This window comes from Pholis gunnellus (assembly GCF_910591455.1).
Source record: "Pholis gunnellus genome assembly, chromosome: 15".
Taxonomy (NCBI): domain Eukaryota; kingdom Metazoa; phylum Chordata; class Actinopteri; order Perciformes; family Pholidae; genus Pholis; species Pholis gunnellus.
Window position 1 is genome coordinate 2,231,932 of NC_136542.1, and position 17,720 is coordinate 2,249,651.

The window sequence follows — 17,720 nt, forward strand, 5'->3', positions numbered from 1 at the left end:
AGTCTTGTGCTGGGAGGTTGAGGACCTTGCTCAAGGGCAGTTTGCCAGTAGTTACAGAGGGAGGTGTCTTTCTTCTAGCCTGTATTTCATATTTTCTCTTCACGTTAAGGGATCCAAACTAGTGACGCTTGATTCACACCAAATTGAGTGTGAAACGCCGGTGCTCCCATTCAAAACGCATATTTCACTGCAATTCAATTCTCGAAAAAAGGCATTTGGACGGTTGTCTGCTCGATAAACCTCATTAGTCCAGTTTTGGATGTAAAGGTCATACTTCCTGTAACGAGTGACGTCGTTATGAGCAAACGCAAATGAGAAACCAGAGCTGGAAGAACCTAAAGTATGAAGAAACTCTATTATTAGGGAGCGTTGTGGTTTCCCAGTGAGAGACAGCTATACTGGACAAAAACAAATCAAACTTTTAAATAAACTGAATGAGTCTATTTTATCCCGACTGTGGTCCTAACTCCATTTAAACTAAAAGACTTACTGCTGCACTGAACTACAACACCACCAACACACACTCCTGCCAACCCTCCGGGGGTTTCTTGTTAATTATACACTTGTTGGATGTTGTGAACAGGATATTTGTTTCACACACACACACACACCAGTGGTGTTAACACCACTTAGCTAGTTTGAGCTTGTTCAACGTGACGTCAGAGTCTCTCGGATTGACTGGACTGTAAAGGTCACAGCTTTATCGATAAGCTTTTACACTAAACCTCTAGACAGAGCTGAAGAAAAAAGCCTCATAGCTCAAATAAACCACTTGTTACGACCCAGAGCCTCAAGTCACTCAACACCTTGAAGTCAGGCACACAAAAGCTCTGGGATTTTGTCAATCTGAGACCTGGATTTTAGTACAGTTCGAGGTACATCGTGGTCCTGTAAATACTTCATTCACAGAGGTAAGAAAACTCTCTGCTGAACCAGGGGTGTTGGTTTTTGGTATGAAGTGAAAATCTACTGGGTCTATTGTGAAAATTCCTCCAGCGTGCGTCATCCTTTTGCCCGAGGATCTCCCCCCCCCGAGGAAGCTGCGCCCTCCTGGTCTTCCTCTAAAAACGTCTACGAATGAGCTGCACTGCTAACGACAGGATTTATGTAATCCACCGAGCTTCACCGAGACCCTGCTCATCATTTTCTGGCTGAAGTCTGAGACGGTGACTAACCCACAAGGAGGAGGAAGAGGAAGAAGAAGAGGAGGGGAAAAGATGCGATTTGTGCATCTTGATGATGTGCTTTCCCAGCACAGCTGTCCAGATGTACGCCCACCTCTACTGCTGATGTGTACATGCGTACCTCAAGGCGGGAGGCGAACGCAGAGAGATTATGGAAATGAAGAGGGAGAGATGCAGCGAAGCAGCTTCCTCCATGAGAACGATAATAAATTAATTTGCATCCCAACAGGAAAATGTTAAGAGAAGAACGAGCAGGAGAGAAGGTTTGTTTTTGTTGAGTTGTGGCCGGAAAATACAGGAAAATAAGAATCACATCCCGCTGCCACACTAAGTGATAACATCCTCTACGGGTACTGAAAAATGAATCGAAAGCAAGAAAACAGGAAATCCTTTTTTGCAGAAACAGCGGACGTCATGCTTCTTTTTTTTTTAAAGTGGCGTAGAAATAAAAGATGCATCTTCCTTATAAATCAAAACAGTCCTGAAAAATCCTGCAGCTCTGTATTCACAGCAGGAGAACGAGAACGTCGACTTCAAAAGGAATAGCAGACGAGTCTGGAGAGTATTTACAGACAAAAACAACAAAAGAATCTTTGATGTAAAATAATGAATGTGCAGCACGGAGGTAACAAATAAAAATAGAATTAATTGTAAAAAGAACAATCTTAAAAACAATAAAATCTTGAAAAATAGAAACATGTTTGTCCCTGACCTCTTTCCCCAGACGCTGGTGTAATATAAAAAATAGTCACATGTCCCTCAGTCACACAAGGCTGAGAGATTAGAGGCAGATGAGCTCTAGAAGTAAGAGGGCCTGAAGGCCACGCGTGTGTTGTGGTCGTCGGAGGTCGGCCTCGCACGGTTGATCTTATTTACCAATTTATTTTACTGGTTGGCGTTTCAATAGAGACTCGACTGTTTATCTGTGACTTCAAAAGTTCACAACAGACGAGTGGAAGAGGAGAACTCAACCCTCGTTCTTCCACTTGGTTTACACAGACATGTATGGGGTCAGAGGTCAGCGTGCTGGTCTTGTGACCAGGCGGACGATATCCTGAGACGGTGCTGCTGTATGTAGACCCTAAGGTAACGGAAACACAACGATTCTTATTCAGGTAATTAAAAAAAACACTTATTAATATTATATTCCATTTCAGCCAATAGAGTGCGATCTTCAGCGGTAGTTTTGGCGTCTGGTCTATTTTCTAGTTAATCTAGACATAGACTCCACCAGTCTCAGCTCATCATGCACATTAGTATGAGCTACAGGAATAAAGGAAAGAAGCTTTCATATCAGACTCCACATCCAGCAGCAGCCACACAGCCTCAAACAGAGCGACATATCCCTGACCTTAAAAAACGTGATTATGAGCACCGTGTCCGTAAAGTACAGTACGTCTCTGCAGGAACAGAGTACAGTACAGCAGCAGCAGACGGGGAATAACTGAAATCTGTTATCGCTGACGTGTCCCGACCGTGTTTCTAATTCAGGACTCTGTTGTAAGGAAGCGGCCTCCTGAGGCGACGGTGCGGGTGTAGAAGCAGCAGACTGAGACTTTATGAGGAGGTGAGAGATGAATGTGAAGTGAACGTGTGAAACCGAAAAAGAAAACCGACCATGTGCCGGATCAGTCACTGAGCACCGGATAAATACAGTGAGACAAAAAAAATAATAAACTATGACAAGAGCTGAAAGTACATTCTGTCTGTTGCAAACGAGATCGGATCGGCACAAATACACGGATGCTGCCGACCATTGATGATCCATATTATCAGATCGTGATCTCTTTGTGTTGTTTGACTTTATTTTAAATGCTCTGAAGTCAGTAAACCATCCAAAATGTTATCATTTTACTTTGTTATAGTAATTTATAGTAACTTTTTCTATAAAATAATACATTCATTTGCAAATACATTGCGTTGCTTCAAAGTTGCAACCACAGCATTTACCAAAACCAGTTTCTGTAATAAAGCAGTCGTAGCAGTCTAGGAAGAGCTCCTGCTGTGAGGTTTAGAAATGGGAAATGAGACATTGATGCTCTCGAGGAACCGTGGATCTTTCCAACAATCCTAAACAGAGCTGATGTTATTTGGGTTTTTGATTCTTCATCAAACAGTGTGTACTCCTACTGATATCAACCGTACCTCTGTGTGTCTATCAGGGTGGAGGTCAGGTGTGCTCGTACAAACGTAGATGTTTGCATAAGGACAGAGAGTGTAAGTGGAGCATGAAGACAGACACACACACACACACACCCACCCACACACACACACACCCCCCCCCCCAGGGCACCTGGTTATAAGCCCCGCCCTGAGAAAGGAACCAGGAAGTGGTTTTCCATTTAAACCCTTTACAAAGATGACTGATCTGTCTGGTTTCTGTATGGCAGCATTCCTGCTGTCAACGCCAATGTGAAGCATGAAGGTGTCGTCTCATTGTGTATTACTACGCCCAAGTGCATACCAAGCATCGGCCAATTATGTACAACACACTGCTTATTAATACAACGGCATTCCTTAACCAACAAGTCAGAGACAATGGAGTATCATGCCATCTCCAGTCCCAAATAAAGAATAAAACATCACACAAACCTGGGTGAAAATCTTCTTAAATCAATCTACTTCTAGGTTAGTGTCCTCAACCTGAGGGCTGCTGGTCAATGCTGGTGCGTTGGTCCACCTTAAAAGGTGAGCCCACCTTAAGAGAGCTTAAGTTGTGGCTAGTCTAGAGGCTAACCCCCCCCATCACTTTAATCAGCAGGTGGTAAGCAAGACACAGGAGCTCGGCCTGAGTCTTGGGGAGTTGTCGCCTTTATTCACTGACAAATAAACTGTATCATATCGCTAATGCCGCTAGCACCACTCATAGACTAGTCAATGGCACGGCTTGCTAACCCCGCTAGCATCGCTCCCACTGTTTGGATGTTTAGGAAAGAGGATGTTGACGGTGAAACAGACGTGCCAAGGGAAATAGAAAATAAAGGCTACATGTACATGTAGTGTGTCTGATATGAACATATAAAGATGAATTGACATCTTTTCTCTACATCAGTGACACAGACAGCAGCACTGCCCTGTGTGATCATGATGATGATCTACTGTCTAGGCACGTAGCTGACAGGCAGGCAGACAGACGAGCGGGCATGGAAACAACAACAGCAGCACTCAGACAGAGCTAGATTCTAAAAACTAGCATGGCTGGAAAATAACTGGCTCAAGTTCAGCAGCTCTGGTCACCGCTGCACCAATTTCACAAGAACCTCTGGGTTCAAAACTTCACGATGACGTCTCTGTGCAGAGCTCCACAGACACAACACAGTCTCTGAACGTGGTTCACGTGTTAAAAGACAAGCTGTGGGTAAAGCTGATGCTAATTCACTGCAGAATAAAATCATATATATTGGCCCACATAGACGTACAAAGTCACGTCGAGAAGCTCGTTTGAACCCAAAGAATGATTCATGATCCTTACGTCTCCAAAGAAATATTTCAGGTTGAATTTTAGGGAAATTTGTGTAGAAAAATACAAAAAATATGCAGAATATTTCACATGCAACAAAAGGTGATTTGAGAGGATTTCATATTTGGGATTCTTGGGACTTTATTCTTCATGTGGTTGTCCAAGGACGAAGTTCACTGCAGTTCACAGCTGCTTAAAGGTGCTCTATTGAAAAAGGCTTGTCTACTAACAGTGACTAACTACACTAACTACAGTGATTCAACACTGAGCATCAGTCATCCATCATTTGAATTCCTCTGCTCAGCTTTCTCACAGCGTACCAGAGCAACCCGGTCAGTCAACAGGCGGCTCGGTCACCTTTTATATCTGAACTGCTCTCTGATCCGTTGCATTGCCTTGTTGACCTAAATCAGCGAAACTGGGTTATTGCTGCTCTACCTCTACTCACTGAAGAATAAACGCAGAGTCCTGTTTGCTGTAAAAAAAAATGCATGCGCTTTACGGTGACTTTGTGAGACAGTGAAGACACCACGGTTAAACAGAACCATCGATATCTGTTCCACGAGGTAGTTTAAGATCAACTTTAATTTGTATGTGTGCCATAATCAAAGGAATGTGATTACTTTTACAGCTACTCAATGTTAAGTGTTTGGATGAGTTGTCTCCTCTTCAGCCTCTCACACACACACACACACACACACACACACACACACACACACACACACACACACTCTCTCTCTCTTACCCTTGAGCAGTGGTAAGGGCGTGAGCTCGATGGCTTTGCCCTGAGAGCGGAACTGGGACGAGCTCTGCGACCGCTTCTGCTTGGCCTTCCTGACAGACTTCCGTGAAAATCCGTCCACTTTGTCCACAGATGGAGACGTGGTGGCTGCCGAGGACATAGCCCTGCTGGGAGAAACACACGATCACATCAGACATGCGTTGTGAGAGAGCGCTCGGTTCACTGAGGGCAGAGAGATTAACCACAGAGTACTGACAACTTTACACAACGGCACTTCAATCCATTTTATAAAGTCAGATACATATAAAAACAGGTTGTATTCATGGAAAGAAACAGATGCAAGCTTCCATTTCACCCTTGAACTTGAAAGAAAAGGAACTTCACTTTCACAGAGCCTTCAAGTTTAATCACACAGAATGTTTGGAGCCCCAAAGTGTTCGACTTCGCATAAGCTTGAGTTTCTATAATTGGACATCATTTTACAATCTTACTGTATTCATAAATATGACTATTCCACATTGTCTTATGGGTATGCAGATTAAAAATTATGTTGTTATTGTTGATCAAATCACACATTTCGATCCATTATCATGCAGCTCCACAGCCACAAGCTTGTTTTGGTCGTGAGTTCATGGAAGCAAAAAGAAACCAAACATCTCACTGACTCCATCAGTCCACCAACTCTGTATTAGTCTCACAACAAACAGCGCAGCCACAGCAGACTGCCTCATTTCCCCAGCATGGGGCTCTATTTAGTTACAGTACACAAAACACACCACCCTCCTACCTGCTAACGGACCGTCACACACACACACACACACACACACACACACACACACACACACACACACACACACACACACACACACACACACACACACACACACACACACACACACACACACACACACACTAAGAACGCCAGTCTACCCACAACAATGGAGCTTCGGCTGCGAGGCGTCGCCACAGCGGGAGGAAGCCGAGGAAACGTCCGCTGGCTGAGTGTTCGCTGCTGATTACGTCAAAAAAATAAATAAACTTCTAACAAAACACAAAGTCGCAGCAGAAGCCACACTAATCAACACCAATCTACATTTTATGAACCGCACCCTGAAGGCTTATCTGTCAGAAGAACTATTCTCTCGCTCTTTGTGTCTTTAACCTCCGCATAGCTGGAGAGCCTGATGTCCACGACAACTCAGCCGGATGAAACAAATGAGAAACTCCAGCAGGAATCGTTATGTAATAATAAAAGACGAGAATGGGACGCGCTGCAGGCCGTACTCTGCATCTCTAAAGCTCTCTCTCAAAGTCACAAAGGCAGCCGTACAGTATGTCCACCAGGCCTCGTGGACAACAGAGTGGGGACACACACACACACACACACACACACATCACACACACAGCTGCTGCCTGAGGATATGGAGGGCACCAGCAGACAGTGGAAGCCTTTTACAAGCCGTCTGAGGCTGCACAGCTGATCCATCATCGTGTACAGGACTCTGCAGTATTAAATGAATGTGATTAATGTTTGCAGAGTAGCATCGCGTCCATCTGTGTGGTTACAGGCTGAACCAGGGTGTCGATGCTGTGAGACTGAGAGGAGGACGATCACAATCAAAGCTGGCTACTGTGACTGAGGACAGTTAGGGTAGCTAGTGAATATTTACTTACAACAGCTTGCCTTAACCGACCAGTGACACACATTAGAATAAGACAACGCCCCGAATTCACTGAAACGTGCTGCTGATTAACTTCTTTGACACAAACATCCTGACGCATCTCGTTTAATAAAGTGGTCACTGCATGATGGTTTTAAACAACCACTCACTCAAACACACCACCGTTGCTGTGTGATGCATTCTCACACAGCTTAACAGGCCTGATATTACACTTATACTAAATGAGAAGCTCTATTTCAAGGCGATGCAGGGCGCCTCTACTAGAAAACAGGAAGTCTTATATTACAGCTGAGACTTATAATTATGCGCCTGTACTTTTTTATAATAAAATAATAAGATGGAGGCTCCGTAATCTGCACCATAACGGCAGCAACTCCATTCCTCCAACAAACGCATCAGTTTTATCTCCTTCTGTTCTAGCCTTCACAATAAAAGCCCCGGAAACAAACACAAACCACTGCTTCACAGAAGGGAACTTTAAGTCGTCATAAACATGTCACCATTGGGATCCAGGGAATTCTTCATAATATCTGATATTTTATGTATAAATATTTGTTGGTCAAAGCCCTAAACGTATGTTAAGTATGATGTTAACTCGAGCTCGGGGGATTCACTACTACAACCCACAGACACAGATTCACAGATGACAAAACCAATTACATGTAGATGACAAGAGAGTCATCTGTCACGCCCGCTCATTGTCTCCTCTCTTATGAGCACACAGCTGCTAACGATCTCTGTGAATGAATGCCTTCTGTTGAGCATCATCACGGTGGGAAAACACCTCCAGCTGAACTCTGATCCGTCTCATCGTGGCTGCTAATTCACCGTTTGTCTGTCAGTCCTGCTGCGTTGTAAAATTAAATTAATTTGTACATTTGCTTCACTAGTTGACAGTTTTGCCTTTCAAACTTTGGCACAGGGATATTCAAATGCTATACAAAGCATCTCAAGCCTGAGTGAAAACACAACAACAAACTGTGAACGAGAACCTTCGACAAGTGTTCTCACAAAGACCAGACGAAGCAGGACAAGATCCTGTCAGAACCGCCTTCAGTCTGAGATTATCTCCGGCTAACGGCTGAAAGTGAAACACCGCCAACGTACACACCATTTGACACCTTTGAGACAAGCAGGTTTTTATTCATCTAAACAGTTAAATCCACCATTTCAGCAGCTGCAATCTAACGTCCACAAAAAATAAAGTTCACAGGCTACATGGGAGATTTCCTATTCCAAACCGAGAGTGTAATAAAGAGATGGTGTGACACGGAGTTGGAACTAGTAGTTGGTTCATTAATTAGTGGATGGCCAGAAAATTATACTATTCATATAATAGTTGGTCTTGTTGCAGCTTCTCCAATGTGACACACACACACTTATCTTTGGGTTTTGGACAGTTGATCAGACATAAAAACACATTTAAACATTTTTCTCTATTTTTTAGCATATGTTATTTTAGACAAAGCAGTTCGTTGATTTGAAAGAAAAATGATCAGCAGATTAAATCGACGATGAAGATAATCGTTAGTTGCAGCTCTAGTGTCTCAAGCTGTGCCGATTGCACAACCCTTTGAAATAATCAACTAAAACTACTTTTAACTAGGCCAGCAGATTTAGAAATACCCCCCTCACATCTTCACTGCATCCTAATACAACTTTAAATCTCTACAAGGACCAGTCGGCTTTATTCAGATCAAACGCTCTCCATCAGGAAGACACTACTCTCAGTACTCTCATCACCAACAATGGATACTTGAAGAGCTGTCAATGGTTTGCAATGCTTCCGCCACCTGTAGAAAAACTACAATCATTCTCCCTCAGAAAAACCTTGAAATAGGTACAAACTGGAGCTGGGCTTACCTGTGCAAAGGGGCACTGGAATCCCCATTAATAACCATCAGTCCCTCTCTCTCTCTCTCTTTCTCTCTCTCTCTCTCTCTGACTAGACAGCTAATGGCGAAAAACACTCCAGTGCAACCACAACACACGAGGGGGAGCAAGACGACGACGGCCGGTCAGGCGTACGGTAGCCAGAGCCGTTCCTCTCTTACATAAGAGACCAGATGACATCCAAACAGGCTTTAGGGAGGGTGGGATTAAAGAACAAGGAGGAAGGAGAGAGGAGGGGGCAACAGAAAAGGGAGGAAGAGGAGGGAGGGAGCTGCTGTTTCGGCAGGAAGTCAACAAATAGGCATCGGTGAGGCAGAGCGAAAGGAGCTGGAGTGTGAGGAATAAAGGCGTACAGGAACGAACACACACACACACACACACACACACACACACACACACACACACACACACACACACACACACACACACACACACACACACACACACACACACACACACACACACACACACACACACACACACACACACACACACATCAGAGATAAAGAAATAAAGAGAAAGCTCAGGGATCTCTAGTCTGTGGTCCAAAGCTAACAGACAAACTAACTCTGAATACTTCATGTTCACTAAACTCGTGTGATTTCTAGGGACACAAATGTAAAGAGGAACAAGCAGGTAGAGGAATTTAATCTGATTTCACACCTTTACCTGCAACCTTTAACTCCATGGAGACAATATTCAAGCTACAGCACGACACGTATGCTTCTATATAGTCCAATATAAAGTAGAATATCATCATCTACTGAGACACACTTTGAGGACTTTCCTCCAACTAACAATCATCAGTTCCCACAGTCTCTGGTGACGCTTTTATACGTCCTGTTTTGTCCCACCAACAGTCCATAACCAGAGATATCACGTAACATAACAGCATTTATGACTAAACACAAGAAACGTTCTTAAAGTAATATATGAAGTTGAAGACTTATGCATAATAAGGAGGACAGGTTTGATTTGACCACTGACATTATTGAGGACAAATAAAAGATTATTGTTATTATAAATTACTCTACACAGTCTAATTTCTGGAGCTATAGAACTGTGTACACGTAACAGATTAATATTCAATATCGGTAATTACAAAGGTGAAGCTACAAAGCAGCATCCTGCATGACAAATGCAGGAAACGTCCTGAGAGGAATGTATTCAGTTAAAGACTAAATCTTTGCAGCCATTACAAACTCCAGCAGCCAGCTTCAATCCCATCATAGCAACACATTATTCATGCACAACAAAGAGCTTATTTTACATATCAGTATCCTAGAGTAGCCGATAAATGGATGAGTGGTCCCAACACTAATCATATCAGTACGAATCCCCGATGTGTTATTTAAAGATTCTTCTACTACTCACTTCTTCTTCAGAAAGTCTCCTGATGCCATTACGGACTGAATGCTGCGATCTGACAGCAACTTCTAGATCGGTATGATTCATTCATGAGATAATTACACTGTTCACACAGTCAAGAAGAAGTGAACCCAGCAACTTACACACACACACGGAGCTGATAAGAGGGGGGGGGGGAGTAACTACACCATCAACCATCATAAACACAGGAGACTTTGGATTCAAGAACCTTGTAGACGAACAACCAGCGTGACAGTACCAAACCTAGGAGTACACCCACACACACACACACACACTGCAAATACCATCACATGTAATGCATAAAGCCACACCTGGACTCTGGCATGCTGACAGGGCAGAGGTGAGGCAGAAATGAAAATACAAGTCAGTGTTGGAAAGTACTGCACTTAAGTATAATTCATGGTACTTGTATTTCACCTGAGTATTTACCTTTTCTGCTACTAAACACTTCAGGAGGTAAATATTGTACTTTTTACTCCTCTACATGTATTGTGTTACTTTAATTACTTTGCCGATTCAACAAAATATAAGCAACATATAAAATAAGATGCATCATTATGTGTTAAAATTAAATTAGGAGGGAAATCCACAAGGTAGCAAAGCATTATATATAAAAAAATATATATGATCTCCACTGTTACCGGCTGCAACATTAAAGTGATGTAAACATGAACGCATGAATAATTATAATCCAATCACGCATTGTTCTGTAAGACATTCTGCATGATGAGAACTATTCGTATTTTAAGTATATTTTGATGCTAATACTTTTGGACGAAAGTGACATTTTGAATGCAGAACTTTCACCTGTAACAGAGTATTTCTACACGGAGGTTTTTCTACTTTTACCTAAACTCTTGAGTACTTCTTCCTCACCGTCATATCTCTCACTCGTCACCACGTTTTCTACGTCTCATCGTCATCATGTCACTACAATATGCCTCACTCTTCATCACCACGTTTCTAACTCTCATCATCATCATGTCACCAGTGTCATTAGTGGTGATGATCTCTCTCTCTCTCTCTCTCTCTGACTGGTTTTACATCCCAGTAGACAAGATGTTGACACTGCGTTGGTTTTCTAGTACAAACCGCACAAAACGTGACATATTTAGAGTTTGTCAAGACATCGTTATCTTGGTGCAAAGCCAGTCAAAGTTCATATCGGATTATCAGCACACATCTGACCTTTGGCTTCCCTTGACAGGAAAAAAAGCTAAACCTGTCTCAGGACACATTCGCATGAACCCACAAGGATTATAAACATCAGCATTGTTTTTACTTTAAAGCAAAATTAAAAAAAAAACTGCCCAGCTCAACCCTGGGAAAAAACAGACAAACTGTAACTCTGAATACTTCATGTACACTAAACTTGTGTGATTTCTAGGGACACAAATGTAAAGATGAACAAGCAGGTAGAGGAATTTAATCTGACTTCACACTGCAACCTTTAACTCCATGGAGACAATATTCAAGCTACAGCACGACATGCACGCGCCTATATAGTCTAATAAATGAAGAATATTATCATCTACTGAGACACACTTTGAGGACTTGTGAAAACATGTCCTGCAACTAACAATCATCAGTTCCCACAGTCTCTGGTGACGCTTTTAAACGTCCTGTTTTGTCCAACCAACAGTCCATAACCAGAGATATTACGTAACATAACAGCATGTATAACTAAACACAAGAAACTGAAAGAAACGTTATTAAAATAATGTATGTAGTTTAAGACGTGTGCATAATAAGGATGACTGGTTTGATTTAAACAACATAAAGATGATATATCCATTCAGAGTGATTTGATGTTACTTATTTAAACATAATAAAGACTATATACATTCATAGAGTGATTTAATGATACTTATTCACTGTTACCAGCTGTAGAAACGTTATGACATCAGCGGCATGAGGTCAAAAATGAAGCCGTTTAGGAGGAGCCATGTTAGGGCCTGGCAGCAGCAGAATATTCAAAACTTGACAGTTAGCTAGCTAGCTAGCATGCTAACGTTAGCTGCCCGATTAACCGCTACAAAGCTTCTGAATTTAACACTTAAATCGTTTAGCTAGTTGTCTCTTCAGAGTACACAAAGCATTTTAATACAACTAACTTTACAACAATGCAGTCTTTTTTATGAAAGCTGTCCAGTTTTAAATTTCAGAAAACGGCATTTGTTAACGTTAATGCTAACGGCTATCGCGGGTTAGCTCAAGTTGAACATGTAGCTAGCCTTTAGCTTGTTAGCTAGCCGTAGCTTGTTAGCTAGCCGTAGCTTGTTAGCTAGCCGCTTGTCAGCTAGCCGTAGCTTGTTAGCCTTAGCTTGTTAGCTTTCAGTGCATTCTTGCCAACACAAGATATTAAAAACATTGTTTACATTGTGTTGCTAATAAAGTAACGTTACCTGGGCGGACTTGGGCGATCACCCATCATCTCCCAGATGTAAATACAGAGAAGAGTCGGTTCAGTGCTAATGCTAATGCTAACTGACAGACAGACTTTTTGGGTTGTCCCGAGTCCCGACCCCCGTGAGCACCGACAAGCTGCAGCCGACCGAGAGAGTGGCTGTTAGCTTCTCCAATCGAAGTACTTTACCTTGATCCTTATGTGGTTTCGCAACGGTAGATAGACGGCTTGCAGAGGAGTTATCCTATTTTTTTCTACCTAATAAACCTCCAGCTCGGAGTGCAAAATAAGCCTTTTTTTTACCCCCAAAACAGCAGGAAAATCTGGCCCTGAAACAGCCAAAACCCACGAGTACCTTTTTTTTTCTCTCTCCTTCCAACGGAATAATCCTCAAACTCCCATTAATAACAAAACACGGCTATATATATATAAAACGATTAAGTTAACGCAATTACATTCCTGTTCCTGATTCAATTACTTGTCTTCCCCAAAACCTCAGGATTATTTTTGGCGTTTCTCCTTTAGCTCGTTTATGATTCGGGGCTGTTTCTTTTTCACCCTATTGTCAACACACATAACAGAAAACGTGCTAGACGCGTTAAAACTCGACGTACGACGGCGATTGGACGTAAGGGAGCGGCGTCGCAGCGCTGTGATTGGACGAGAGGAGGTGTCAATCAACAAATCTTTTGAATCCCGTCGGTTAGGTTGAGGAGGAGAAGGGACAAGGAAAAAGATATATCGGAGGCTGAAAAAGAAGCTAAGTGTGTGTCTCCTCCGCACAGCGTGCAGGAATGAGGCTAAACCAGTCCGAGGCCCAGCCCTTTGCTTCTGCACTTGTTATTATTTACGGCTCATTTGACCCACCTTTTACTGCACATTTGTATTGTATTTTATTTACAGCCCGCTGCAGCGCCGAAGCAGCATCAAGGAAGAGTGGATCTCTGTCCAAGCTCCCGAGATTAGAGAGAGAGAGGGATGTGTTAGCAGGAAGAAGAGTTACATAACTATAATATATAGGTCTACTATGAATATTAGCCGATGCTAGAGCACGTCCATGGACGTGCGTGTAGGGACGTGAAGGGGTCGCTCAGTTGTGGATGTCTGCAAATTCATTCATTTTCTATATTTTCTATTTAAAGAAAAGTTAAGAAAAAATTCTGCAATCTTTCTAGAAAATATACCCTGCTATAATCAACTATACTATACTCAAGTTCTGCGAACTGAAAAAAATGCAGTAAAGGTTTAATACAATATTGGATATTTGCTTTAAAGAAATCATAAAAGTGTATCTTTTCCAGAAGAATGTCATATAAAATGAGCTCTTCTCTTGTAATATCATTTAATAATGTAATGACTCACCACCATGTAAATGTGTTTTTTGTTTCATCAGTTTTTAAACTTTGATTTATAAAAAACAAATCCCTGAATCCCCCTAAAGAATCACTGAACATCTTTAATTAAGATTTGTGCTTCGACCACTGACACAGAAACACAGACGCACACTCGCACTGCCAATCATGTTATTCCACTCTTTGCTATTTGAGAGCGAAAGCTGCTCCCTCAGCGGGATCCTGCTGAGCCGGGCAGCTCTGGTGACTTCCAGGAAGTGATGCAGTGACGACAGCTTTAAAGTGGAAATATTACAACCAGGAACATCTCACAATAATGGATAATGCTGACAAATTAAATATCTTAATTTAAAAAATGAAAATGTGAGAGGGACCTGAGCTGTGTCCCAATTTCATAGTAAGATTCACAGTATATATATATATATATATATATATATATATATACTTTCGTTTTAGAAGTCACAACACGATGTGTAACAATGGTCGTCGCTCCACACCCCATCAACACTTCAAAGGAATTTAGAGTTATGTAACTTTTCCAGTGTGAACATAACTTCACAGACTTCAACAGCAATAATGAATAACAAACTAATAAACAAACCAAGAGGATCAGAACTTGGAGAACATCTTTTTAAACTTGTATTATTGTATATTTAAGGAAAGTTAAAGTCTTTAAAATTATTTCAAGTTCATCCCAAAAGAGGTAAGGCATTGCAACTGAAATATAAATCAATGGAATATATTTAGTTACTTCTGTGAACATACTTTATGTACTTAAAACTGGTATTCAGTGTGGAAAGAAGACACATGGCTACTTCACAGAGTGGAAGACCAGATTTACTCCCTTTATTAATATACAATCTGTATCTGAATATACTTTTTGCATCAGGAAAATGGTTCTTTAATACAAGGTGTGAATGCAAACTTCAGTGGATCAGATGTCACTGTGTGAATAATAATCATGATCACGTTAACACCAGATGTAAATGTATGTCGTCACATCGTGTTTCTGTTTAATGCAATTTGAAAGGACATCACGTCTCGTTTCTGATCCAGGTAATAAATAAATATTGATCAGAGAAATCACAGACTGTAAACTTAACGTACAAAATATAGATTTAAAACACAATTATACAATAATAAGTGTTTCTATTGGCCGATTGGGAACATCCGTCTGGGAGTCTAAAGGTCACACCGAAACAGGAAACACTCTTGAATTCGTCCGCCGGAGTCATTATCTTATTTTCTCATTGCACAGCTACTGTCTTCCTCAGTTGCTCTGCTTCCAGTGCAGCTTGTTTTAAGTAGAGCTTTTATCCAATCAGATTTCACCTCTGTGTCTCTAGTAAGAAGAGAGGCCCCAGGCCTGCAGACTCACCAGTGCCTCCATGTGCAGTTTAAGTGAATGGGGACGACATTGTTGATTGTCATAGTGTTCGACCAATCAGATCTTTAGTTTGACATGTTGGGCGTATTCTTTGACGTGTCAGAGCCTTCTAGCTGGTCTACAAGTACGTGATTGGTCAGTGGGCTAGCGTGACATGTTGGGCGGTGACAATCCCAAAATCTGCTGCCTCTGTGGAGCGGACATTTTCAGCCCTCAAACACATTAAAACGTGTTCAAGAAATACAACTGGGGAGGCTCGACTGTCTTCACTGGCGTCCATGAATCCAGAAGGACTTCTTACTGTAACTAAAACGCACGGATGTACTGAACCACCGTGAGATTAAACTCTTTATTAACAAAGAAAGGAGGATGGACTTTGTCTTTAAATAGTGAACAGCAGCTCTGGTAAGTTAACTGATTTTGTTTTTAAATCTGCAGTAGCTTTAATATGCTTGTTTATATATTATTATTTGTACAACTTGTTTTTATGAAGATGGATTTTTGTTTGGTTTAATATGTGATAGGAACCATTGTTACGTCCAATGTTGCTCTGGGGACATATTTAGCCGGTGCCAGTGCTGCCAACTTGGCGACTTTCTCGCTAAATCTGGCGACTTTCCAAACCCTCATGGCGACTTTTTTTGTCAAAAGCTACTAGTGACAAATCTAGCAACTTTTTCTGGTGTTGTTGGAGACTTTTCTGGTGATTTGACTCTGACATGAAAGCACGTACGTTCTGCACTGTCGTGAACGAGCAGCGGGAGCTGCCGTGAGCCGCCCCAAAGCACTCACCGGCGGACTCTCTCTCGTGCAGCAGTCCCAGCTGCAGTCAGAGCAGAGAGGAGACACTCTCTCGGCGTATTCATATATCTGCACTCTGCAGTAAGTGCATTTATAGGTGTTGAGCTTCATTTTTACACAACCGTAGCTGTGTTTCAGCTGCAGGACAGCAGTGAAGGCCCAGGCATAAAACGCACGGCCCGCCACTGGTAAGAACACAATAATTGTTTTTGTGTTAAACTGAGGTGTGAATGTTTTCTCCCAGAAACAGAAAGAAAGCAGCCATCAGTTAGTGCGATTCAGTATTTTGAGTTTCCTTCTTTTCTCTCCGGTAGGCGTGTTTTTTATGCGGTCTGGATTTGAGCCTCAAAGCAGTCTTGCTCTTCATGGACTCCCTTTTCCCCGTTGTGAGCTCCCCGCCTCCTGGTTTCCAGAGCAGCAGCTGAGCGTCCTCCCCCCCTGTGACGAGAGCCTCCCCCGCCGCGTCCCACAGGAAGCAGCGCACCGTGGAGGCGTGGCCTCCCTCGAGCGTCCTCAGCAGACGAAGCCCCCCGCCGTCGCACTCCATCAGATGGAGATCCCCGCCGTTCATCCCACCGACCACCAGCAGCTTCTGGGCCTCCTCCAGCCACCGGCCCCCCACCAGGTAATCCACGGCCCCTCCGTCGGCCATCAGCGGCAGGCCGCGAGCGTCGGAGGTGCTGAAGACGGTGAGTGGCTCGTCCGTGTCCAGCTTGCCCAGATCCCACAGGTGCAGCCCCTCGTCGTGGCTCAAGCACAGCAGCTGGGTGTAGTCAGCTCCGGACCAGCAGACCGAGCCGGCGGACGAGTCGCTGTTGCAGGTGAGCAGCAGCGCCTCCTCCTCCGCCCCCCGGCTCAGGTCGAAGACATTCACCAGGCCGTCCGTGGAGCCGGACGCCAGGCGGTCGTTCTCCCGAGGGTGGAAGCGCACCTGTGTGATGTCATCGCTGTGCGACTCGGAGTACACCCCGAGGAGCCCGCCGCCGGGTTTCCTGACGTCCCAGAAAACCAGGAAGCTGTCTTCTTCGTTGACCTGCTCGGTGCCGCCGCACAGCAGCGTGTCGCCGCAGCTCAGGTCGAAGCTGCAGTAGCTGTGCGACGGGTCGCTTTTAAACACCTGGGCTGCCTCTGTACCGGGGCGGCGGACGTCCCACCCCCGGACCGTCCCGTCGGCGGAACCAGAGTAGAGGAGGTCAGGGGAGGCGTGGGAGAAGACAACCCCACACAGAGGCCCGCTGTGGCCCCGATACTCCCCCACCAGGTTCAGGGTGTCCTTGTTGTGGAGGTGGATGGTGAAGTTGGAGCAGGACACGGCCAGCAGGCCGGCTGGCTGCAGGGCGACGTCCAGCAGGTAGGTGGGCTCCTCTGGGCGACACCGTCGAGCGATGGACAGACCTTTGAGCTTCTCCTCCAAACCCTCCAT

The 17,720-nt window shown here is 43.5% G+C and overlaps 2 protein-coding genes across 4 annotated transcripts in view; both read right to left on the reverse strand.

Annotated features, from left to right (window-relative positions):
• ppp2r5eb (protein phosphatase 2, regulatory subunit B', epsilon isoform b) overlaps nucleotides 1-13,326 on the reverse strand; it is a 36,969-nt gene extending 23,643 nt beyond the window's left edge. Inside the window, exons 1-2 of one of the 3 annotated variants that reach the window (XM_079175188.1) lie at nucleotides 12,756-13,326; nucleotides 5,390-5,550 (exon numbers count right to left, since the gene is read on the reverse strand). In XM_079175188.1, the coding sequence (XP_079031314.1) occupies nucleotides 5,390-5,550; nucleotides 12,756-12,784 (190 nt within the window). In that variant the 5' untranslated portion in view covers nucleotides 12,785-13,326. Of the gene's footprint in view, nucleotides 1-5,389; nucleotides 5,554-8,931; nucleotides 8,955-12,755 lie in introns of those variants that run through there. The other 2 variants (XM_079175187.1, XM_079175186.1) reach the window with 2 other exon arrangements.
• Nucleotides 13,327-15,168: 1,842 nt separating this feature from the next.
• Nucleotides 15,169-17,720, reverse strand: wdr89 (WD repeat domain 89; the record flags this gene model as incomplete). Its single annotated transcript, XM_079175191.1, has 1 exon — nucleotides 15,169-17,720. One exon carries the CDS (start codon nucleotides 17,718-17,720, stop codon nucleotides 16,566-16,568), a length of 1,155 nt encoding a protein of 384 aa, XP_079031317.1. The 3' UTR covers nucleotides 15,169-16,565.